Genomic DNA, 23,148 nt, shown 5'->3' with positions numbered 1-23,148 from the left:
ATCCGGACACAGTGTCCAGGCTTGTAGAAGGCTGAGCCGCTACAGCTGATCCAGTGTTGGTTTCCTCGTCTATGGTGGCCTTTTCAGAGAGGTGGCTGCCAAGGTATGGGAAGTCTGGCTCAAACAGCGATGTGAGAATGACTCAGATCAACTGTTTTCGGTGATGTTGGTTGAGGGATAAATATTGGCCCCAGGACACCGGGGAGAACTCCCCCCTGCTCTTCTTCCAATAGTGGCCGTGGGATCTTTTACACCCACCTGAGAGGGCAGACGGGACCTCGGTTTAATGTCTCATCCTGAAAGACAGCACCTCCGACAGTGCGGCACTCCCTCAGCACTGACCCTCCGACAGTGCGGAGGTCCCTCAGTACTGACTTTCCCACAATGCGGCGCTCCCTCGGCGCCGACTCTCCGACGGCACAGCGTTCCCTGTGTTCAGCTGGATTTTGTGCTCAAGCCTCTGGAGTGAGGCCTGATCCCACAACCCGCTGGCTCAGTGGGCGAGGGCAGCATCCACTGAATCCCAGATGCCGCCTGGAGACGATTCCAGCCCAGGATTAAAACTTTTAAGAATCCCTTTATCTTCTTGGGTATTGATTTCAGCAATTCTGCCCCATTTTGCCAGCAGCAGCAGTGTGTGCAGGCCAGCTATTCGATCATGGAGGGCATCACAAGCAATGCCAGCCTCTCTCACATTCCTCCCAACCTCGCTCTGGACAGTTCATCTTCCCTGCCACTTCCCCGGGGAAGACGTTGCTCCTTTAAAGAAAGTCTATCGGGTAAACTACAGCACCCACAGCCACACCCCAAACCACCACCCTTCCAAAAATATACTCATGAAACCCCTGGCTAGTTTATAGGGGACCAGCTCGAGGGCTGTAATTCACTAGGAGACCGTTGCTGAAGGGAATGCCTAACTAGCTATCTCCGGGGCTGGTTATAACTTAGCCCAGAGTGTGGCAATTGCCACCTATGTAACAGTCTGTCGCAGGAGGTTCCAGCTCATGTTTAGACACGCTGTTTTAAATCAGCAGCAACTGGGTCAAATTCAACTCTTAAATCTCTCTCCGACAGAGGGTGTTGTTTGGTCTTTGAGAACATAAAGCGATTTGATCAGGTCTGCGCTGGTGTTTCTGCCCTACTCGAACCTCCTCCCACCCTCCCCTCATCTCACCCCCATCGCCATATCCTTCTATTCCTTTCTCCCTCATGTGTTTATCCAACTTCACCCCGCCCCCCGCTTTAAATGCATCTCTACGATTCACCTCGACCACCCCCTGTGGTAACGAGATCCACATGGAGGGGATTTAATAGAGTGGATACCGGGAGGATGTTTCCACTTGTGGGAGAGATTAGAACCAGGGGACACAGTTTGAGAATAAGAGGCCTACCGTTTAAGACGGAGGTGAGGAGGAATTTCTTCCCTCAGAGGGATGTTAGCCTGTGGAATTCTCTCCCCCGGAGAGCAGTGGAGGCCGGGGTCACTGAATATACTCCAGGCTGAGTTAGACAGATTTTTGATAGGCGAGGGAGTCGAGGGTTATGGGAGGGCAGTCGGCAAAGTGGAGTTGAGGCCACAACTGGAGCAGCCGTGATCTTATAGAATGGCGGAGCTGGCTGAATGGCCTCCTGCTGCTCCTAAGGTCCATATTCCTACATTCTCCTCACTCTCTGGGTAAAGAAGTTTCTCCCGAATTCCTGATTGGAATCATTAGTGACCATCTTATATTGATGCCCCTCCCCCCACACCCCACCCCTCCTAGTTCTGGTCTCCCCCCTCAGGTGAAGACATCTTCTCTACGCCTACTCTTCGAACCCCCCCCTTAAGCCCCCCCCCCCCCCCCCGGTCAAGGGGTTTGCGGTCGTGCCTCCCTTACAAGGTCAGGGCCTGAATGTGACTCCAGTTTGACAGCAAACTGCCCTCTGGAAATGGCCGCTCTGCTGCATTAGACAGAACGAGGCCCAGCTTCCCAGGGAAACGAAGGATGGGCAATAACAGGGAGACCACTTCCTGACAGCAAATACTAATAATGGCCAACCTCTGAGTCAGCAGACTCAAGTTACAACATTTCACAAGGTCGAGGATATAATCTGCAGATGTGACGTTTGCTCTGTAGATATTGTGAAATAAATAACCCGCCCCACACCTTCTGGAAAAAAAAAACTAATTTATCTTAAAAAAAATATATATATGTGGATTGCCAATCCCGGGATGAATGTATAAACTCTTTGTCCTTGGCTGTTAAACGCAGGACTGCAGATCCAATTCCTAGTTTGTGCTTTTGCATTTTATGTTCCTTTTTTAAGTAGAATCGTTGAATGGTTACAGCACAGGAGGCCATTCAGCCCGTTGTGACTGTGCTGGCTCTCTGCAAGACTAACTCATCTTGTACCCCCCCCCCTCTCCCCCGCCCTCTTTCCCCCCTCAGGAGCTTATTCAATTCCCTTTCGAAAGCCGCGATTGAATCGGCCTTCACCACACTCTCAGGCCGTGCGTTCCAGATCCGAACAAAGGATTTTTCCTCATTTCGCCTCTGGTTCTTTTGCCAATCACCTCACATCGGTGTCCCTCTGGATCTCGGACCTTCCACCAGTGGGAACAGTTTCTCCCTATCTACTCTGTCCAGACCCCTCGTGATTTCGAACGCCTTGATCAAATTTTTTTTTATTATACATTCGTTCATGGGGTGTGGGCGTCGCTGGCCAGGCCAGCATTTGTTGCCCATCCCTAATTGCCCTTGTCAGAGGGCATTTAAGAGTCAACCACATTGCTGTGGGTCTGGAGTCACATGTAGGCCAGACCAGGTAAGGACAGCAGATTTCCTTCCCTAAAGGGACATTAGTGAACCAGATGGATCTTTACAACAATCGGCAATGGTTTTGTGGTCACCATCAGCGTTTTAATTCCTCTCAACCTTCTCCTCTTCAAGGAGAACAGTCCCAGCTTCTCCAATCTATCCACGTGACTGAAGTCCCCTCTTCCCTGGGGCCATTCTTGTGAATCTTTTCTGCACCCTCTCTCACGCCTTCACATCCTTCCTAAAGTGCGTTCACCAGAGTTGCACACAATACTCCAGTCGAGGCCAAGCAAGTGTTGATAAAAGCTCATAACTTCCTTGATTTTGTACTCTATGCCCCTATTTATAAAACCCAGGATCCCGTATGTCTTTTTAACCACCCCCAGCTCTCTCTCTCTCTCTCTCTGTGTCTGCACCCGCTTTAGAATTATGCCCTTTATTTGTCTCTCCTCTTCCTACCACACTTCATACTTCTCGAAATTAAATTTCATCTGTCCCTTGTCCACCTATTTCCACCAGCCCGTGTGCTACTCGCAGTTCACAGTTTTATGTCATCTGCAAATTTTGAAACTGTACATCTATATGGATTATCGAGAGAAGCAGTGATCCTAACACCTACTCCTGGGGAACCCCACTCTATACCTTCCTCCAGTCCCAAAAACAACTGCTCACCATGGCCTGTCACTCAGCCAACTTTGTCTCAATGCTGCCACTGTCCCTTTTATTCCATGAGCTTCAACTTCACTAGCAGGCTATTATGTGGCACTTTACTGAAAGCCTAACGTACACGACATTACCCCGTGCTCAGTGGGATCTGGGGTGTTTTATTGACCATGTTAGTCACATTTTGGTTTAATGTTTGCAAGTTTCCTTTAAATTTTGTCTTTGTTTTTGCAGTTTCCCTTTAAGGGGCTGCTTTTTACTTTGTCCCTAATTTTGTTAATTTAGTTTACTTGGTTAACTCAAAAGAGTTAAACCACATTACCCTCATCAACCCGCTCTGTACCTCACAGCTCTTATTTGACCAGGGACTACCGAGTCAAGAGAGCAAAGGTCCCCAGGTTAGCAAGGGATAAAACAAGGTTTCCTGCCCCTGGGTGCTAAGTACTGATGCTCAATGAGGAAGATTCAAACGTGTGGACAGGATAATGCTTGACTGTACGAACATAGGAATTAGGAGTAGGCCACTCGGCCCCTCGAGCCTGCTCTGCCATTCAATAAGATCATGGCTGATCTGATTGCAGCCTCAACGCCACATTCCCACCTACCCCCAATAACCTTTCACCCCCTTGCGTATCAAGAATCTATCTACCTCTGCCTAAAAGTATTCAAAGTCTCTGCATCCACCGCCTTTTAAGGAAGGGATATCCAAAGACTCATGACCCTCTGAGAGAAAAACATTATCCTCATTTATGTCCTAAATGGGCGACCCCTTATTTTTAAACAGTGACCCCCTAGTTCTACGTTCTCCCACAAGAGGAAACATCCTCTCCACATTCACCCTGTCAAGATCCCTTAAGATCTTATATGATGCAATCAAGTTGCCTCTTACTCTTCTAAACTCCAGCGGATACAAGCCTAGCCTGTCCAACCTTTCCTCAGAAGTCAACCCGCCAATTCCAGGTATTAGTCTAGTAAACCTTCTCTGAACTGCTTCCAATGCATTTATATCCTTCCTTAAATAAGGAGACCAATACTGTACACAGTACTCCAAATGTGGTCTCACCAATGCCCTGTAGAACTGAAGCACAACCTCTCTGCTTTTGTATTCAATTCCCCTCGCAATAAACAATAATATTCTATTAACTTTGCTAATTACTCGCTGTGCCTGCATACTAACACCCAGATCCCTCTGCATCTCAGTGCTCCCCAATCTCTCACCATGTGATTCCTTCCACAGCCTACCAACACTTGCAGTTTGGGCTTCAACACAAAATGAAGACACTTAAGCAAGTTATTGGGGGACAGGGGATTGAACTCTTTCCCAGTGAGAGTCCTTCAGGAACGGTGGTGGTAAAAAATCTCTGTCTGGCACAGTCACAACAGGCCAAATGGTCTCTCGGTAAGGTTCAGTGGTCCCAAATTTGAAGTTAAGGGAGTTAAAATTTCGGTATTTGCGATTGTTGGCGACACAGTTACTATAATAATGTGAGAGCAGGCAAGGTCCCAGTCACCAGTGGTCCCCACCTCATGTAAATCCAAGTTCGACCCGCTTTAAGAAGCGATTCGCTCGGCTTCGATTAAACAGACCTTCGTTCCCGCCCCCGGTGTCTTGACAACACGAGATGCAATTGATTGGCAGACCTATAGACCAATAGAAATGGAGAGCAGAATGATTGGCATAGGCACCACCCAATCGTTTGGTGCTCACCGTGGTAAGTCCCGCCCACTTTTCAAAAAAAGTGGGTATAATCACCCAACTGACAATGGATGTGACGCTTTTGGTCCGCTGGCGGAATGGGATTTTAAAGAGTAGTTAGAGCCTCGGCCCTCACGGGAAGCCGAGGATACGGGGTGGTGTTTCTGTCCCGCCCATAGAGGGCCTTCCGCCCCTTCTGTCTGTGTGATGGCCCGCTGAACCAATTAGAAAGCCGATCCCATGACCAACAGCCATCCTAACCAATCTACCGCCGGACATCGCCCAGAGAGGCGAGCCAATCAAACGGCCGGAGAGGCGGGTCTTGGGAGCGCGGACTCTAACTTTCGACTTACAATTAGAAAAAAAAAGGCAGCTCGGAGTTGACGATACAAATCCGTACCTTTCTGCGGTATACCTCAATTTAAAAAAAATCCTTTAGCATGCGTAATTTTAATCGAAGGGCAGGACTCTTGCGTTAACTGACGGTGGGCCGAACAGATGATGGGCGCGGTGACGGACCAATAGAAAGGGAGGACTGAGAGACGGACGTGGTGGAGAGCCAATGGGTTTCAACGGCCCGCCCTCACGTTTGGGGAATTGGCAAATGGGAGGGGATAAAGCTGGCGATCCCGGTCTGTGAGGGAATGCTAACGGCATCCAATAGGAAAGGAGAGCGGTGGAGACGGACGCGGGATAGACCCAATGGACGTCGAGGCCCCGCCCCGCCGTTTGGAGAACGGACCAATGGAGTGGGAGGTGTGCGTGAACCTCCGGCCGGTGAGGGAAGTTTGCTGCGGGTCAATAGGAAGGGAGGGCTGGGGAAGACGGACGTCGCAAGCGGCCAATTGGCATCGAGGTGGGCGAGGGCGCGGGCTAATGGGAGGGGGAGATGGGCGGGGGCTTCCGGTCGGTGAGGGAAGGGGGCGGGTGGGGGAGGGGTCAGGAAGATGGGGGCCTGGAGTTGGTGAGGCCGCGGCGGCGGCGGCGGAGCGGTGACTGAGCCGCCCCGACGGTATAGCCCGGGGGGTGGGGTGGGGAGGGGGGGGTTACAGGGGGGGAAGAGGCCCGAGGATGGGATCGCAGGTGCTGCAGATCTTCCGCCAGGGAGTGTGGGCCTCGCTGACTGGCGGCTGGTACTTCGACCCGCACCAGAGCAAGTTCTCCAACTGCTTCCACCTCTACGTCTGGCTCTTTCTGCTCTGCTTCCCCTTCTTGCTCTTCATGGTGAGTGGGCCGGGCCTGCAGGATCAGGCGGGCGGGGGGCTACAAGGCTAAACTTCACCCTTCTCCCATGGCTGGGGGTCCTGATCCCTCCCGCCCATGGCTGGGGGTCCTGATCCCACCCATAGCTGGGGGTCTTGATCCCTCCCACCCATAGCTGGGGGGGTCTTGATCCCTCCCGCCCATGGCTGGGGGGGGTCTTGATCCCTCCCGCCCATGGCTGGGGGGGGTCTTGATCCCTCCCACCCATAGCTGGGGGGGTCTTGATCCCTCCCGCCCATGGCTGGGGGGGGTCTTGATCCCTCCCGCCCATAGCTGGGGGGGTCTTGATCCCTCCCGCCCATGGCTGGGGGTCCTGATCCCACCAATAGCTGGGGGTCTTGATCCCTCCCACCCATAGCTGGGGGTCTTGATCCCTCCCACCCATGGCTGGGGGGGTCTTGATCCCTCCCGCCCATGGCTGGGGGTGTTGATCCCACCCGCCCATGGCTGGGGGGTCTTGATCCCATCCGCCCATAGCTGGGGGTCTTGATCCCATCCGCCCATAGCTGGGGGTCTTGATCCCACCCGCCCATAGTTGGGGGTCTTGATCCCTCCCGCCCATAGCTGAGGGTCTTGATCCTTCCCACCCATAGCTGGGGGTCTTGATCCCTCCCACCCATAGCTGGGGGTCTTGATCCCTCCCACCCATAGCTGGGGGTCTTGATCCCACCCGTCCCTAGCTGGGGGTCTTGATCCCACCTGTCCCTAGCTGGGGGTCTTGATCCCACCCGCCCATAGCTGGGGGTCTTGATCCCACCCGTCCCTAGCTGGGGGTCTTGATCCCACCCGTCCCTAGCTGGGGGTCTTGATCCCACCCGCCCATAGCTGGGGTGGGGGGGGGGAGTCTTCACCCCCTCCCCCTCCCCAAGATTGGAGGATCTACATACCATCCCCTCCCCCATATATACACTCTATCTGCCCCCACATTTGAGAATAATTCCTCTGTGACCCACCCATGTTTAATGGGGCCTCTGTGAACCTTCCCACCCCCAACATTTGGGGAGGGCTTGATGCCCCCATTTTAAGCCCTTATTTCTGTACTTGACTCCTTTTGGTGGGGTGGGAGATAACTTCACCACCACATCTTGGCAAGGGGCGGAAATCCCTTTAGCCCCTTTTCTGCAGGGGGGGGGGAGGTTCTCGGCCTTATTTTGGTGTCACGAAGAATCAGGCATCATGAGTATTTAGTCATTGATAATCGTGCTGTCAAATGGACCTTTTTGGGTGTTTTCTCCCCATGCCTTGAGGCAGTTCCAATGTGCCTGTGGTCCTCCCTTGTGCCTTTCTGCAATTGTCCACCGCAGTCCTGCTAGGCTAGCTGTTAGGTTTAAGACGTGGAGATTTATTTAGTTTCACGGTCCTTTCTGGAGAGTCTTGTGGTTCAGAACCGCACCCCTTGCTCACCGATGGAGGACTCGGTGTCCCTGTTTTCAGGAGCGGCTCGCATCTCTTCTGTTGTAGCACAGCTTTCCCTCCCTAAATGTTATGATGGTTTGAGTGCTCTCCAATTGAGAATTGAGTCTGTACCTTAGACATCTCAAATATTCCCACCCACCCTGGTTTCAGGAGACCCTCCCCCCAGTTTTGGAGGCCTCCGTTCCCACTTAGTAGGGGTCCCGCGCCTATCTGGTCAGGGGCATCCACAGGAACAAGTAGCTTGAAGTTACTAAACTGAAAGAGGCCATTTGGCCCAATCCGCCCGTGCTTGGCTTTCAGTTGCCTCGCTATGAGCATTGCACAAATTTTCCCCCCTTCTGAGCTCTCCAGGCCCAGGCAACACAGGAAGAGGCCACTCAACCCATCACACCTATGTTGGCACTCTGAACTGGCCTGATTGAGGTCACGATTTCTAGTTTGGCAGCGGTGGCTGTGGGTGGCACTCTTCCTTCTGAGTCGAAAGGTTGTGGGTTTGAGCCCCACTCCAGAGACTCGAGTCCATAATTAAGACTGACACCACCAGCGCCAGCACTGAGGGAGCGCCGCACTGTCGGTGGGGGCGGCACTGAGGGAGCGCTGCACTGTTGGTGGGGGCGGCACTGAGGGAGCATCGCACTGTCGGTGGGGGGGCAGCACTGTCGGTGGGGGCGGCACTGAGGGAGCGCCGCACTGTCGGTGGGGGCGGCACTGAGGGAGCGCCGCACTGTCGGTGGGGGCGGCACTGAGGGAGTGCTGAGGCCCTGTCACTTGAATTCGATGTTGACCTCCTGGCTGACTGACTGACTGACAGGGACAGGCAGGTTATCCCATGGATTTGCCTGACACTCGTTTTGTGTTTTTAAATCCACCCCGACCCAGGCTTTGCCACCCAGCACCTCTATTGCTGGCATCTACTGTGCCATCGTTGCCCTCTTCTTCACCATGGTCAAGTCTATCAACTACCGCCTGCATGCCATGTTTGACGAAGGGGAGATCGTGGAGAAGAAGAATTCCCCTCTCACCGTGGACGGTGCCAAGCTTGAAGAGTGCGACCCAGGGGGCGGTGAAGACAGCAGCACCATCAGGTGGGAGCTTCAGGAGCAGAAATCCAAGCACGACCCAGAGTTTCCAGCAAATGAAACCCCTCCACAACCCCCCGCCCAACCTCCTCCCACCCCTTCAATAATTCATCCATTCCTCCCCCAACTTTGTGGGGCCGAGTGTGTTTATTTTTTTGGTGGGTTTGGGCGTTCAACTAGGGGGGGCCTCATGCTATCTGACTCAGAGAAGAGTGAGCGATTGACCAAAACTTGGCTCAGGCGAGCTTCATGGCCAATTGTGCCAACCCAGGATTCGAGGGACCCTGGGTGAAAATGCCTCGGGGGGCGGGGGACGGTTCTTGACCCACCCCGCACGCTGCCCACCCTCATTGTGGGCAGTGGATTATAGCCGTCTAATGACATTAACCGTTTCAATGCCATTCCACTGCGGAAGCGCCACTCTCGACACATCAGCAGGCCACTCATTCCAGGGAGCCCAACAAAGCTTGTCACCATTTTGCTAAAGCGAGGTTATGTCGCCCTAACCTTTGACCTTGAGTTTCTGTTTAACTATCCTCCACTCACTGCTTTTTCCTGGCAAAATTCCCCCTCTTAATCTGGAGACGTTGCCGCAGTGACACAGTTGGGAGTTTTTTTTTTAAATTCTTTCATGAGATGTGAGTGTTACTGGCAAGGCCATGTTCTGTGTGCTGTAGTTTGTAGAGGCTCTTTAAATAGACTCAGTTTGCTCAGTGTTTTGTAGAGACTCTCTTTAAATAGATCCCCCAAACTTATTGCTGCAGTTCATAGAGACTCTTCATAAATAGACTCTGTAGACTGTCGCAAGCACTGTCCCGTCTCCAACTCACTGGCTCACAACGTTGTGCCAATAGACACAGTGTCCCATTATTATCGGTTTTTAATGCCCTGGGACTGTCTATTTGTTTTCTTTATCCTTTCGTGGGATGTGGGCGTTGCTGCCAAGGCCAGCATTTGTGCCCTTGAACTGAGTGGCTTGCCCTTGAACAGTTAAGAGTGAACCACCCCATTGCTGTGGATCTGGAGTCACATGTACACCAGACAGCGTAAGACTTCCTTTCCTGAAGGATGTTAGTGAACCAGATGGGTTCGCTGCCAATGATAGTTTCACGGTCACCATTACTGAGACTAGCTTTCAATCCCACATTTATTAATTGAATTTACATTCCACCAGCTGCCGTGGTGGGATTCGAACCCGTGTCCCCAGAGCCATAGCCTGGGCTTCTTGATTTCCTGTCCAGTGACGTTACCACTACACCACCGTCTCCCCACCCTCATCTGACTGAAGCTGTCCAAAGTCTCTCTCCACACTCTGACTCCCGTGTTTGTTACCAGTGCGAAGACCTGATGGAGACAGTGGGCAGCTTCAATCAACTGGATCCTTACCACTTTGAAACCTTGGACACTAGGGAGCTCAGTAGATTAATTACCCACTGCTATATCATCGAATCTCTCAGTACAGAAGGATGACATTCGGCCCATTTCATTGGTGCTGGATCTTTGAACGAGCTATCCAATTAGTCCCGCTCCCCTTACTCTATCCTCATCGCCCTGCAAATTTCTCTTTTGCAAGTATTTATCCGGTTTCCCTTTTGAAAGTTCTGATTGAATCTTTTTTCCACCGCCCTTTCAGACCAAGCAACTCGCTGTGTTTAAAACAAAACAATCCCCTCATCTCTCATCTCTGGTCCTTTTTCCAAATTTTGTCTCTCGGAGGGCGGTGAGTCTCTGGAATCCTCTAACCCCAGAGGGCTGTGGAGGTTCAGACATCGAGTATGTTCAAGACAGGCGATCGGCAAATTTCTAGATGTTAAAGACGTTAAGGATAGTGCGGGGCAATTGGGGTTGAGGTAGAGGATCAGCCGTGGTCTAGTTGAATGGTGGAACGGGCTCGAGGGGCCGAATGGCCTACTCCTCCTATTCCCTATTGTAAATCTGTGCCCTATGGTTGCTGGCCCTCCTGCCAGTGGAATCTCTTTCTCCACGCCTAACCCCATCATAGCCCCTTTTTTAACACTTCTGTTAAGTCTTCTCTTAACCGTCTCTGCTGTACAGAGAACAATACTGGCTACTTCTGTCTCCCTCTGTGTGGGGGTGAAGTCTCTTGTGGTGGGGTGGGGGGTGGTGGTGGTGGGGGGGGGGTGGTGGTGGTAGTGGTGGGGGGGGCGTGGGCGGGCCTTACCAGTAAGGTTCCGGAGCAGGGATGCGTTGCTGTAAAACCGTTGTTGATCGCTCTTCTTCCCTGCCCCCCCCACCCCCTCCTCTCTTCCTGTAACCCGCAGGGACCCGGGCGGAGGAGTGGAGATGACGGTGTTTCGGAAGAATAACAGCACTCCGCCCGTGCGATGCAGCTCGCAGCATTCTGTCTTTGGCTTCAACCAGGTGTCGGTAAGTACCAAATGTGGCACGTGCGGGGTGGGAGGGGGGTCTTGGACCCAGTGTGTGTGTGTGTGCAGTAGTCGCAGTTACAGTGTGGACAGGTGATGCTCAGGAGCAGTGTAGTAACTGAATAATGTTCATGTTGGGCAGTGGCTAAGACACTGCTGTCCTGAACGTACGTCCGGTAAAACCGAACCCAATTGCGAGTTTTGTTCGAAAACTGCCCTTGATTTTTCTTTTCTGATTTTAGGAATTGTTGCCTCACCTGGAAGACAGTGGAACCGCTAAAGGTGGGTTGTCTCTCCTGGCTCAGTGAGGGGCAGTCTGGCGTCATGCAGGTTGGGGTCCCTTTCTTGGGGTGGTGGCTGTGGTTCCACCGGAGTGATGGGGCTCCCCTTACCTTGTCTGAGTTGCCGCCGATGATGGCAGTGGAAAGCCGAGTTGGGCTGGGGAGGGAGGAAGTGGCAGGAGAGTCGCCTGCAAGCACGAGCTTGCCCAGCCTAGCGTGCATGCACGTGCTCTGCTATCAGGTCTCCTTCCATTCGGTGTCAAATTTTATTTATTTTAAGTCTTTTTAAATATTCTTTTTGATGGGGTGTGGGCGTCGCTGGGCAAGGCCAGCATTTGATGCCTATCCCTCATTGCCCCTTGAACTGAGTGGCTCGCTCGGCAATTTCAGGGGGACAGTGAAGAGTCAACCACATCGCTGTGGGGTCTGGAGTCACATGTAGGCCAGACCGGGTAAGGACGGCAGATTTCCTTCCCTAAAGGAACATTAGTGACCCAGATAGGTTTTTACAGCAATCGATGATCGTTATCATGGTCACCATCATTGAGACTAACTTTCAATTACAGATTTATTAAAGTCATCGAGTTATACAGCACGGATCAGGCCCTTCGGCCCATCGTGTCCGTGGCGGCCATCAAGCCCCTATCTATTCTAATCCCATTTTCCAGCACTTGGCCCTTAGCCCTGTGTGCTATTAACTGAATTTAAATTCCACCAGCTGCCGTGGTGGGATTTGAACCCGTTTCCCCCAGAGCATTAGCCTGGGCCTCTGGATTACCGGTCCAGTGACATTACCACTGTGTCACCGTCTCCCCAAGTTGATCCGATTATGCACCTCTGAAATGCAGCAAGCAGGCGTGTTGTGCACGCTTGTCTGTCTCTCTGTGTCAGGTCTCGCTAGCAGTTCGTAATCAGGAACGGAGTTCTCTCTGACTTTCCACCGCCCCTCACCCTGCCCTCCATCTCAGTGTTGCTGAGGTGAACTAGCTTAGTACACACTGGGTGCAGATCCCATGTGCTTGTGCGGCCTTTGCAGCGAATCGGGGGACCCTTTAAGGATTTTGCCAGGGCCTGTCGTTCCCTTCAGTCTCGGCTGTGGGGGTTTACTGCCAATTATCTGGACAGAACGTTCTTGGTTGTGCTCATATCTGGACTCAGTGTTTCTTGTACGTCAACAGGGATCAGAGAATTGGTCCGTGAACAAGGCAGTAAAAACGTAATTGTCACATCAGCTGACAGAGAGTTACTAAAATTGAACATGCTGGATACAGCAGGTGAGCCATCGGCAAGGGTCTCTCTTTTCCGCTCCTGAACCTTTCTTTCATGTTGGGTTAGTGTGCTTGGGCTGATAAGTAACTTGCGCACCACACGAGTGCATTGCAACAAGACAGAATCTAACCATCTCCCCTTTGACATTCAATAGCATCACCATCAAGTGAATCCCCTGCTATCAACATCCTGGGGGGTAACCATTGACCAGAAACTGACCTGGACCAGCCATATAAATACTGTGGCTACAAGAGCAGGTCAGAGGCTGGGAGTTCTGCGGAGAGTAACTCACCTCCTGACTCCCCAAAGCCTGTCCACCATCTACAAGGCACAAGCTGGGATTGTGATGGAATACTCTCCACTTGCCTGGATGAGTGCAACTCCCACAACACTCAAGAGGCTTGAAACCATCCAGGACAAAGCAGCCCGCTTGATTGGCACCCCATCCGCAAACATTCACTCCCTCCACCACCGACGCACAGTAGCAGCAGTGTGTGTACCATCTACAAGATGCACTGCAGCAACTCACCAAGGCTCCTTCGACAGCATCTTCCAAACCCACAACCTCTACCATCTAGAAGGACAAGGGCAGCAGACACATGGGAACACCACCACCTGCAAGTTCCCCTCCAAGCCACACACAATCCTGACTTGGATCTTGAACCTTCCACGAGTGGGAACGGTTTCTCCCTGTCTACTCTGTCCAGATCCCTCATGATTTTGAATATCTCTATCAAATCTTCTCTCAAGCTTCTTTATGGGGCGTTGTTCTGGCATAGACTGATTGGGCTGAACGCCCTGTGACTGTGCTGTAGGTGCAATGTGTATATTGAGGAGATAGCGACTACTAGTTAACTCGATGCTTTTTTTCTTGCCGTTTCAGATCCACCGACGCCACAAGCGACCAACGAGGGCCCGCTGCCCCTTGAGGTGGGCGTGCTGGATGCATGTGCGTCTGGCAAAAGACTGCCCTCGCTCCCCGCCCAGGCAATGCTGCCTTCGTGTCGGGGCCTGGAGCCGGCCTCCCCTACCTCTTCCAGCGACACTACCCAGCGCCCGGCAGTGCCTGACCCTCGGGTCTACCCCTTGCCCCTCAGCCTGCTGGACCAGATCGGGAGCTGGCACCCCAGCGAGCCCGGGAACCTGTGCGGCACCTTGCTGGGCCCCCTGCTGTGCGACCGCCTCGTCGGCGACCATGCCGCCAAGGCACCCGCCCCGCCGCAGACCGGCGGCGGCACCAAGGACGACGAGGGCAGCGGCGGGCAACCCGGGGCGCTGGGCGCCCAGGAGCCAGCGGACTGTCTCGACGGGATGGGCGCCAAGGCGGCCGGCTCCACCGACAGCTGCTTCAGCGGCACCGACCGGGAGACGCAGAGCACCGTCAGCAGCTACCGGAGCGAGAAGACCAGCTCCACCCGTCTGGAGAGCCCGTCGCTCACCCCCCGGCCGGAGGCGGGGGCAGGGCCGCGGGGCACCCGCGGGCAGCAGGGGGAGCCGGCCACCGCCAAGGCGGGCAGCGACACGGACAACTTCTCGGACAGCGAAATGGCCGCCACGCCCGACCTCAGTGACCCAGGCGACGGGGGCTCGCAGTTCACCTTCGTCAGCCCCGGCGACGATCGCCTGGCGGGGGGAGGAGATGACCCCTTGACCTCCTGGCTGACCGACAAGCTGACCGCCCCCTTGCCCGCCGCCTTGGCGCCCGGTGGCCAGGCCGATGGTGGGCAGCCTGCCCTGATGGAGGCCGAGCGGGTGGTGAGGCCCAAAGACTTGAACCTGCTGCGGCGAGGCTCGGCCCGCCGCTCGGGCAAGAGGAAGGCCGCCAAGAAGCACGGCGGCAGCGCCGGCAGCTTTGATTACCGGCGGGAGTACGCGCCGGTCAGGACGGCCCTGGGCGCCAAGGCCTACAGCGAGAGCTTCTTCGAGGACGAGGACTCGAGCGACCAGAGCGACCTCAGCCACACCTCCAGCCTCCGCTCGCAGCCCAACTACAGCAGCTCCTCCAGCTCCTCCAGCGTCACCTCGCAGTCCTGCTCCTCGCCCGACGCCACCCGGCACAAGGGCCGGCGGGCCGCCCGGCGCCCAACGCGCTCCGAGTCTGAGCCCGTCGCCGCCGCCGGCCCTCCCCCGCCGGCTCCCGATGCCGCCTTCGCTCAGCGGGCGCCTCCCGGCGCCAAGACGCACGCCCGGGTACTGAGCATGGACAGCGGAGGCGGGCACGCGGACCAGGGCCCCGGGACGGGCAGCTCCCGCACACTGACCGCCTCCAAGTCGGACCTGGAGGCCCGAGAGGGTGAGCCGCGCTGGCGGGAACGCTTCTCCCGGCGCCTGGAATCCATTGGGAGCGCTTGGAGCCAGTCGGAGGGGGCAGTGGGAGGAGGTAGGTCCAAGGGTCCTTGTGATTTACTGGTGAAGTGTCTGTGCGATCTGTATCACCCACACGGTCAAACTACACCCACAAGCAAAACCTCACCCGACGCCCAAAGTGGTGGGGGGAAAGACAGACACACGCTTGGGGTTGGGCCTCTCCTCTGGCGCTGACTGAGCTGCCAGGATCATGGCGACGCTATCATTGAATGGTCACCGCACAGAAGGAGGCCATTCGACCCCTCCTCTCCACACCGGCTCTCTCCCAAGAGGAACTCGCCTCGTCCCACTCCCCCCGCCTTTCCCAATAGCCCCTGCGAGTTTCCTGCTCCCGATGATCCAACTCTCTTCGAGCCACGATTAAACCTGCCTCCGCCGCATGCTCTCATGCAGCGCATTCCAGATCCCAACCGCTCGCTGCGTGAGAGGGACTTTTCCCTCATGCCTTTGTTGCTTTTTTTATTTTTGCCAATCGTAAATCGCTGTCCTGTGGATCCTGGTCCTCCCACCAATGGGAACAGTTTCTCCCCACCTTCTCCAGACCCCTCGTGATTTTTGAACACCTCCCTATCAAATCTCCTCTTGACCTCATCTTCAAGGAGAACAGCCCCAGCTTCTCCACGTAACTGAAGTTCCTCATCCGTGGAACCGTTCACGTGAATCTCTCCTGGACTCAGTCTAACGCCTTCACACCCGTTCTAAAGTGTGGCACCCAGGACTGGGTACACTGCTCCAGTTGAGGCTGAATCTGGGTTATATGCGGGTTCATCAGAACTTCCTTCCTTTTGTGGCCTGTCCCTCTATTGGGAAAGCCCAGAAACCCGTGTGCTTTATTAACTGCTCTCTCAACCTGTCCTGCCACCTTCAGTGACTTATGCACATGTACCCCCCCACCCGCCCCCAGGCCCCTCTGCTCCTGCATCCCCTTTAGAATTGTACTTTTTATTTCATATTGCCTCTGTGTTCTACCTACCAAAGTGAATCACTTTGCAATTCTCTGCATTAAATACCTGCTGGTTGCCTGCCCATTTCCACCAACCTGTCTTAAGTCCTCTTGAAGTTCTACACTATCTTCCTCACGGTTCACAAGACTTGCAAGTTTTGCATTATCCCCAAATTATGAAGTGCCCTGTACACCACAGTCTAGGTCATTAATATATATAAAATATATTGGGAAAAGCGGTGGTCCTAACGCCGACTCCAGGGGAACCCCACTATACAACTCCCTCCGGTCCTGAAAGCAACTGTTTGTTGCAGCTCTCTGCTTCCTGTCGGTCGGCCAACTTTGTATCCATGCTGCCCTTCTCTTTTATTCCATGGGCTTCAGCTTTGCTGACAAGCCTGTTATGTAGCACTTCACCAAATGCCTTTTTCTTTTGATTGAGAGATTAGGAATTAAGGGCTTTTCACCGCCCCATTTGAAACACTCCTTGAATAACATAGGGTTTCACTCCCAGATATTTTTTTCTTCCTATCTGTGTGCGCATGCATGTGTGTCTTCTGTGTTTGTTTGGCTTAGTAGGTGTCAGTCTCCCCACTGAGTCAGGGGGCCATGGGTTCCAGAGACTTGAGCACAAACTCCAGATTGCTACTTCCCTTGTTGGACTGGAGAGTCAGTACTGAGGGCGTGCTGCATTGTCGGAGGGCCAGTACTGAGGGAGTGCTGCACTGTCGGAGGGTCAGTACTAAGGGAGTGCCGTGCTGTCAGAGGGTTAGTACTAAGGGAGTGCCGCATTGTTGGAGGGTCAACACTGAGGGAGTGCTGCACTGTCGGAGGGTCAGTACTAAGGGAGTGCCGTGCTGTCAGAGGGTTAGTACTAAGGGAGTGCCGCACTGTTGGAGGGTCAACACTGAGGGAGTGCTGCACTGTCGGAGGGTCAGCACTGAGGGAGTGCTGCATTGTCGGAGGGTCAGTACTGCGGGAGCGCCGTGTTGTCGGAAGGTCAGTGCTGAGGGAGTGCCGCACTGTCAGAGGGTCAGTACTGCAGGAGTGCCAAGCTGCCAGAGGGTCTGTGCTGAGGGAGCGCCGCGCTGTTGGAGGGTCAGTGCTGAGGGAGCGCCGCACTGTTGGAGGGTCAGTGCTGAGGGAGCACCGTGCTGTTGGAGGGTCAGTGCTGAGGGAACGCCGCACTGTCGGAGGGTCAGTACTGTGGGAGCGCCGCGCTGTTGGAGGGTCAGTGCTGAGGGAGTGCCGCACTGTCGGAGGATCAGTACTGAGGAAGTGTCGCACTGTCGGGGAGTCAGGGAGTCAGTACTGAGGGAGTGCTGCGCTGTCAAAATGTCTCAGGTGAGAAGTTAAACTGAGATCTCCTCTTGGATAGATGCTCTGAGGCCCCGTGGAGTTTGGGGGTGGGAGGAATCGTTCACCTGGGTTCTGTTTAAAAACTGCTTGTAATGATTTGCCATCCTTCCCTCCCAGCTCCGGCCCCTGAAGAAACTGGGAAGCGGGATCTCAGCAGCAGTGTGAAGAGGACACAGGCGATGAGGCGAAGGCACAACGCAGGCAGTAACCCAACACCGCCACCCTCCATCATGGGTTCTCCGCCCAGGTACTGTAGAGTGTTGCAATGTAGGGCAGGAAGGGGGCTGCTGTTACAGAGTGTGGCATGAAGTGGACCTGTTCAGTAATGCACTTATGGAGGAACCCTTGTAAATATTGACACGGTCTTGGGGAACACTCCGAGGGCAGGTGCAGTACAGGGTTAGATACAGAGTAAAGCTCCCTCTACATTGTCCCCATCAAACACTCCCAGGACAGGTACAGCACGGGGTTAGATACAGAGTAAAGCTCCCTCTACACTGTCCCCATCAAACACTCCCAGGACAGGTACAGCACGGGATTAGGTACAGAGTGAAGCTCCCTCTACACTGTCCTGTTAATGAGCCTCAGCCCTCTCCTGCCCCTGTGCGTCACTTCGATGTTCCAACAGGCCTCTCTCTCTCTCTGTCACTTACCCGACTGAGATTGCTGTGAACTATTGAACTGGGGGGAGCTTTGAGCTTCAGCTGTCCTTCATTCATCAGCCTGTCAAACGAGGTGACACTTTCACTTCTTCACACTCTGCAGCTCCTTTGAAGTGAGCGCCTTTTTTTCAGTTTGTACAATATGTCTGTAACACCTCAATTTTAAAATTCTCACCTGGGTTTCAAATCTCTCCATTGCCTCATCACCATCTTATCTCTGTAACCTCCTCCAGCCCCACAACCCTATCTCTGTAACCTCCTTCAGCCCCACAACCCTATCTCTGTAACCTCCTCCAGCCCCACAACCCTATCGTTGTAACCTCCTCCAGCCCCACAACCCTATCTCTGTAACCTCCTCCAGCCCCACAACCCTATCTCTGTAACCTCCTCCAGCCCCACAACCCTATCGCTGTAACCTCCTCCAGCCCCACAACCCTATCTCTGTAACCTCCTCCAGCCCCACAACCCTATCTCTGTAACCTCCTCCAGCCCCACAACTCTCCCTATCCCTCTAACCTCCTACAGCCCCCTAAAGCCCTCCGTATCTCTATAACCTCCTCCAGCCCCTACAACCCTCCCTATCTCTGTAACCTCCTCCAGCCCCTACAACCCTCCCTATCTCTGTAACCTCCTCCAGCCCCTACAAACCTCCCTATCTCTGTAACCTCCTCCAGCCCATACACCCCTCCCTATCTCTGTAACCTCCTCCAGCTCCTACACCCCTCCCTATCTCTGTAACCTCCTCCAGCCCCTACAACTCTCCCTATCTCTGTAACCTCCTCCAGCCCCTACAACCCTCCCTATCTCTGTAACCTCCTCCAGCCCCTACAACCCTCCCTATCTCTGTAACCTCCTCCAGTCCCTACAACTCTCCCTATCTCTGTAACCTCCTCCAGCCCCTACAACCCTCCCTATCTCTGTAACCTCCTCCAGCCCCTACACCCCTCCCTATCTCTGTAACCTCCTCCAGCCCCTACAACCCTCCCTATCTCTGTAACCTCCTCCAGCCCCTACAACCCTCCCTATCTCTGTAACCTCCTCCAGCCCCTTCAACCCTCCCTATCTCTGTAACCTCCTCCAGCCCCTACAACCCTCCCTATCTCTGTAACCTCCTCCAGCCCCTACAACCCTCCCTATCTCTGTAACCTCCTCCAGCCCCTACAACCCTCCCTATCTCTGTAACCTCCTCCAGCCCCTACACCCCTCCCTATCTCTGTAACCTCCTCCAGCCCCTACAACCCTCCCTATCTCTGTAACCTCCTCCAGCCCCTACAACCCTCCCTATCTCTGTAACCTCCTCCAGCCCCTACACCCTTCCCTATCTCTGTAACCTCCTCCAGCCCCTACAACCCTCCCTATCTCTGTAACCTCCTCCAGCCCCTACAGCCCTCCCTATCTCTGTAACCTCCTCCAGCCCCTACAACCCTCCCTATCTCTGTAACCTCCTCCAGCCCCTACAACCCTCCCTATCTCTGTAACCTCCTCCAGCCCCTACAACCCTCCCTATCTCTGTAACCTCCTCCAGCCCCCTACACCCCTCTCTATCTCTGTAACCTCCTCCAGCCCCTACAACTCTCCCTATCCCTGTAACCTCCTCCAGCCCCTACAACCCTCCCTATCTCTGTAACCTCCTCCAGCCCCTACACCCTTCCCTATCTCTGTAACCTCCTCCAGCCCCTACAACCCTCCCTATCTCTGTAATCCCCTCCAGCCCCTACAACCCTCCCTATCTCTGTAACCTCCTCCAGCCCCTACAACCCTCCCTATCTCTGCCCTTCCAATTCTGACCTCTTGAGCTCCCCCTGATTTCCCCTCGCTCCACCATTAGCGGCCGTGCCTTCAGCTGCCTGAACCGTAAGCTCTGGAATTCCCTCCCTAAACCTCTCCGCCTCCTCACTCCTCTTTTTTTAAGACGCTCCTTAAAACCCACCCCTTTTGACTAAGCTTCTGATCACCTGTCCTAATGCCTCGCTGTAGGACCGGGTGCCAGATTCGGGCCTGATGACGGCTCCTGTGAAATGCCTTGAGGGACTTGCCGCTGTGTAAAAGATGCTGCATTCACGCCATCGTGGTGGAGCCTCAGTGTTTAACCTTGTGCTGAATCCTCCTCCACACAGCCTGCAGGACATCCAGAGGAACCGGACAGCTTCCCAGTCACGCACCCACGCGCTACCGGCGGCCCTGCAGTTCGCCAGCTCGCTGCTGCTCCCTCGAGGCCCCGTGCACGAGGCCTCCAACTTCGACGACACCTCGGAGGGAGCACTTCACTACTTCTACGACGAAGCTGGTAGGTGCTTGTCCCGTCTCCGAGGAGCGGGGTGCTGTTGAGGCGGACCCCCTCACTCCAGTCAATGACGTCGCTGGCGGGGGCCTGCTTGAAGCAGCTTGAGCTAAATGCCCCTCAGCCTCTAACTCGCTAGACAACGGCGGGTTATGTGGCCTCTTACTCCCTGACGAGCTTATGTCTCCCTCCCAGCCCTCTACCCGCAGAGTTGCGGGTGCATAATCCGGATTGATGCAGGATCGAGGGAGCACTCCACTGTCTGAAGTGTTGTTAAGTTGCGGACCCAACCCATCAGGACACTGACCTGTATCAGTGTTGCGCTTGGTACATTGGGTTGCACTCGTCCATGTGTTAATTGTTCTTGTTGATCAGGGATTAGGTGCCTGTTAATCTGCAGACCAGACCGATCTTCTTCACACTAGCCCCTCTTCCCTTGGTATATTTTTGATGATCTATATTCTCGGTGGAACCGTTTCTAGAACTGTGTAAGGACCAGTGTTGCTGAGGTGTGGGGGGACGGCTCTCGTTTATCAGGCCAGGCCCTGATCGCTCATCCCCACCCCCTTTTTTTTCCCCTTTTGTATTGTTGATCCAACACAGGCCTGTCCGTATTTGCATGTCACATTTTGATCCGGAATGGATCCGGAATTGATTGTACCCTGGTGGGGCGTGGGGTTGGCTGGGAAAGAGGAGAGTGTGAACCTGCCCGAAATGCCATCATTTAACCCTCACCTGCACCCCCCCCAGCTGTACTTCCCCTCCACCCCCACCCATCTGCTCTCTCCCCCCGCCCAACACACACAGCCTGGGTGTGATTGGCGACACAAACTTTTGGGTTCCCTACATTTTATCAGGGACCTGGTGTGTATCCAGCGCATGGCTGTTTATATAGGGCACGCTCAATTCCTAAAATCCAGCCCAAGGAGGCTGCTCCCTGGTGGTGCCTTGTCTGAAATCCTGTGAGCCAGGGCAGCTCTGTTCTCAGTTCCAAGTCAGGATGGTGAGTGGCTTGCAGGGGAGCTTGCAGGTGGGGGTGTTTCCATGTGTCTGCTGCCCTTGTCCTTCTAGATGGTAGTGGTCGTGGGTTTGGAAGGTGCTGTCGAAGGAGCCTTGGTGAGTTTCTGCAGCGCATCTTGTAGATGGTACACACACTGCTGCTACTGTGTGTCGGTGGTGGAGGGAGTGAATGTTGAAGGTGGTGGACGGGGTGCCAATCAAGCGGGGTTCCTTGCCCTGGATAGTGTCGAACTTCTTGAGTGTTGTTGGATTTGCCTTCACCCAGGCAAGTGAGGCGTATTCCATCACACTCCTGACTTGTGCCTTGTAGATGGTGGACAGGCTTTGGGGAGTCAGGGGGTGAGTTACTGACTGCAGGATTCCTAGCCTCTGACCTGCCCTTGTAGCCACAGTATTTATATGGCTAGTCCAGTCCAGTTTCTGGTCAATGGTAACCCCCAGGATGTTGACTTATATCGAAGAACCTCGGTGTCATAATGTACCTCGGGGCCCCTGACTAGGGAAAGATAAATGTATTTGGCTCCCTGGCACACACACTTTAAAGCAGAGCAATGCTGCATTCAGCCTAATAGCTCTGAGCTTGTACCACATGAGCCTCCTCCCACCCCCTCTTCATCTCTCCCTATCAACATATCCTTCTATTCCTTTCTCCCTTTGTTTATCCAGCTTCCCCCTTAGGTGTATCTTTACTATTCGCCTAAACTAATCCCTGTGGCAACGAGTTCCACATGCTCCTCACTCTCTGGATAAGGAAGTTTCTCCTGAATGAACCTCTATCAGGTCAGCCCTCAGCCTTTTCTCTTCCAGAGAAAAGAGCCCCAGCCTGTTCACTCTTTCCTGATTGGTGTAGCTCCTCAGTTCACAAATAATTTTGTTAACCCCCCCTTATTGCATCCGTCTACCCCTAACCCTGTCTCCCCAAAAGTTATGGGGCTGAACAAGCACTGACTTTGCCCGAGGGCAGGCCACAACTTGATTGTGACATCTTCTGCAGCCGAATAGCATGCTACCGCTCAGTGGCTGGTCTATGCGTGTGAAATTCAACGGCTTGGGGTGCGGTGAGGGTGAGCTGTACTAGCACCCAGCACAAATTTGGGGAAGTAGAGAGAAGAGGGTCTTTGGCGGGAGAATCAACGTCCGTCAGAGATCTCCAGGGTTGTGCTCCCGGTGAATTCCAGATTATTACAACTTCTCTCTCACTGCCTAAGTACGTCTGTTCTGATGGGACGGAGGGAGCAAACTGAGAGGTATCAAGGCAGGTAAATGGAAGACTAGGAGACTGATTAAGAGGGGTAAAATAGAGTATGAGAGTAAACTTGCACGGAAGGTAAAAGCGGACTGTAAATGTTTCTATCAGTATGTAAAAAGAAAAAGATTAGTGAAGGCAAATGTAGTTCCCTTACAGTCAGAAACAGGAGAATTTATACTGGAGAACAAGGAAATGGCAGAGCAATGAAACAACTACTGGAAGAAGACACAGCTTCCCAGAAATACTAGGGAACCAAGGGTCAGTGAGAAGGAGGAATTGAAGGAAATTAGTATTACTAAAACAGTAGCACTGCAGAAATTAATGGGACTGAAAGTTGATAAATTCCCAGGGCTTGATAACCTACATCCCAGGGTGCTAAAGGAGGTGGGCCATGGAAATAGTGGATGCATTGGTT

The 23,148-nt window shown here is 53.8% G+C and overlaps 2 protein-coding genes across 2 annotated transcripts in view; one reads left to right on the top strand and one right to left on the bottom strand.

Moving 5' to 3' along the window:
- LOC144670193 (putative RNA-binding protein EIF1AD) overlaps positions 1 to 23,148 on the bottom strand; it is a 333,511-nt gene that overhangs the window by 280,180 nt on the left and 30,183 nt on the right. The window lies entirely within an intron of this gene.
- LOC144670195 (pecanex-like protein 3) overlaps positions 6,217 to 23,148 on the top strand; it is a 62,968-nt gene continuing 46,036 nt past the window's right edge. Inside the window, exons 1-8 of the mRNA XM_078532680.1 lie at positions 6,217 to 6,381; positions 8,716 to 8,921; positions 11,198 to 11,303; positions 11,545 to 11,584; positions 12,762 to 12,857; positions 13,736 to 15,232; positions 17,639 to 17,768; positions 20,301 to 20,470. Of these exons, the coding sequence (XP_078388806.1) occupies positions 6,229 to 6,381; positions 8,716 to 8,921; positions 11,198 to 11,303; positions 11,545 to 11,584; positions 12,762 to 12,857; positions 13,736 to 15,232; positions 17,639 to 17,768; positions 20,301 to 20,470 (2,398 nt within the window). The 5' untranslated portion in view covers positions 6,217 to 6,228. The remainder of the gene's footprint in view (positions 6,382 to 8,715; positions 8,922 to 11,197; positions 11,304 to 11,544; positions 11,585 to 12,761; positions 12,858 to 13,735; positions 15,233 to 17,638; positions 17,769 to 20,300; positions 20,471 to 23,148) is intronic.

This window comes from Cetorhinus maximus, chromosome 31 (genome assembly GCF_964194155.1).
Source record: "Cetorhinus maximus chromosome 31, sCetMax3.hap1.1, whole genome shotgun sequence".
Taxonomy (NCBI): Eukaryota; Metazoa; Chordata; class Chondrichthyes; order Lamniformes; family Cetorhinidae; genus Cetorhinus; species Cetorhinus maximus.
This window is presented reverse-complemented; position numbering and strand designations above follow the sequence as displayed.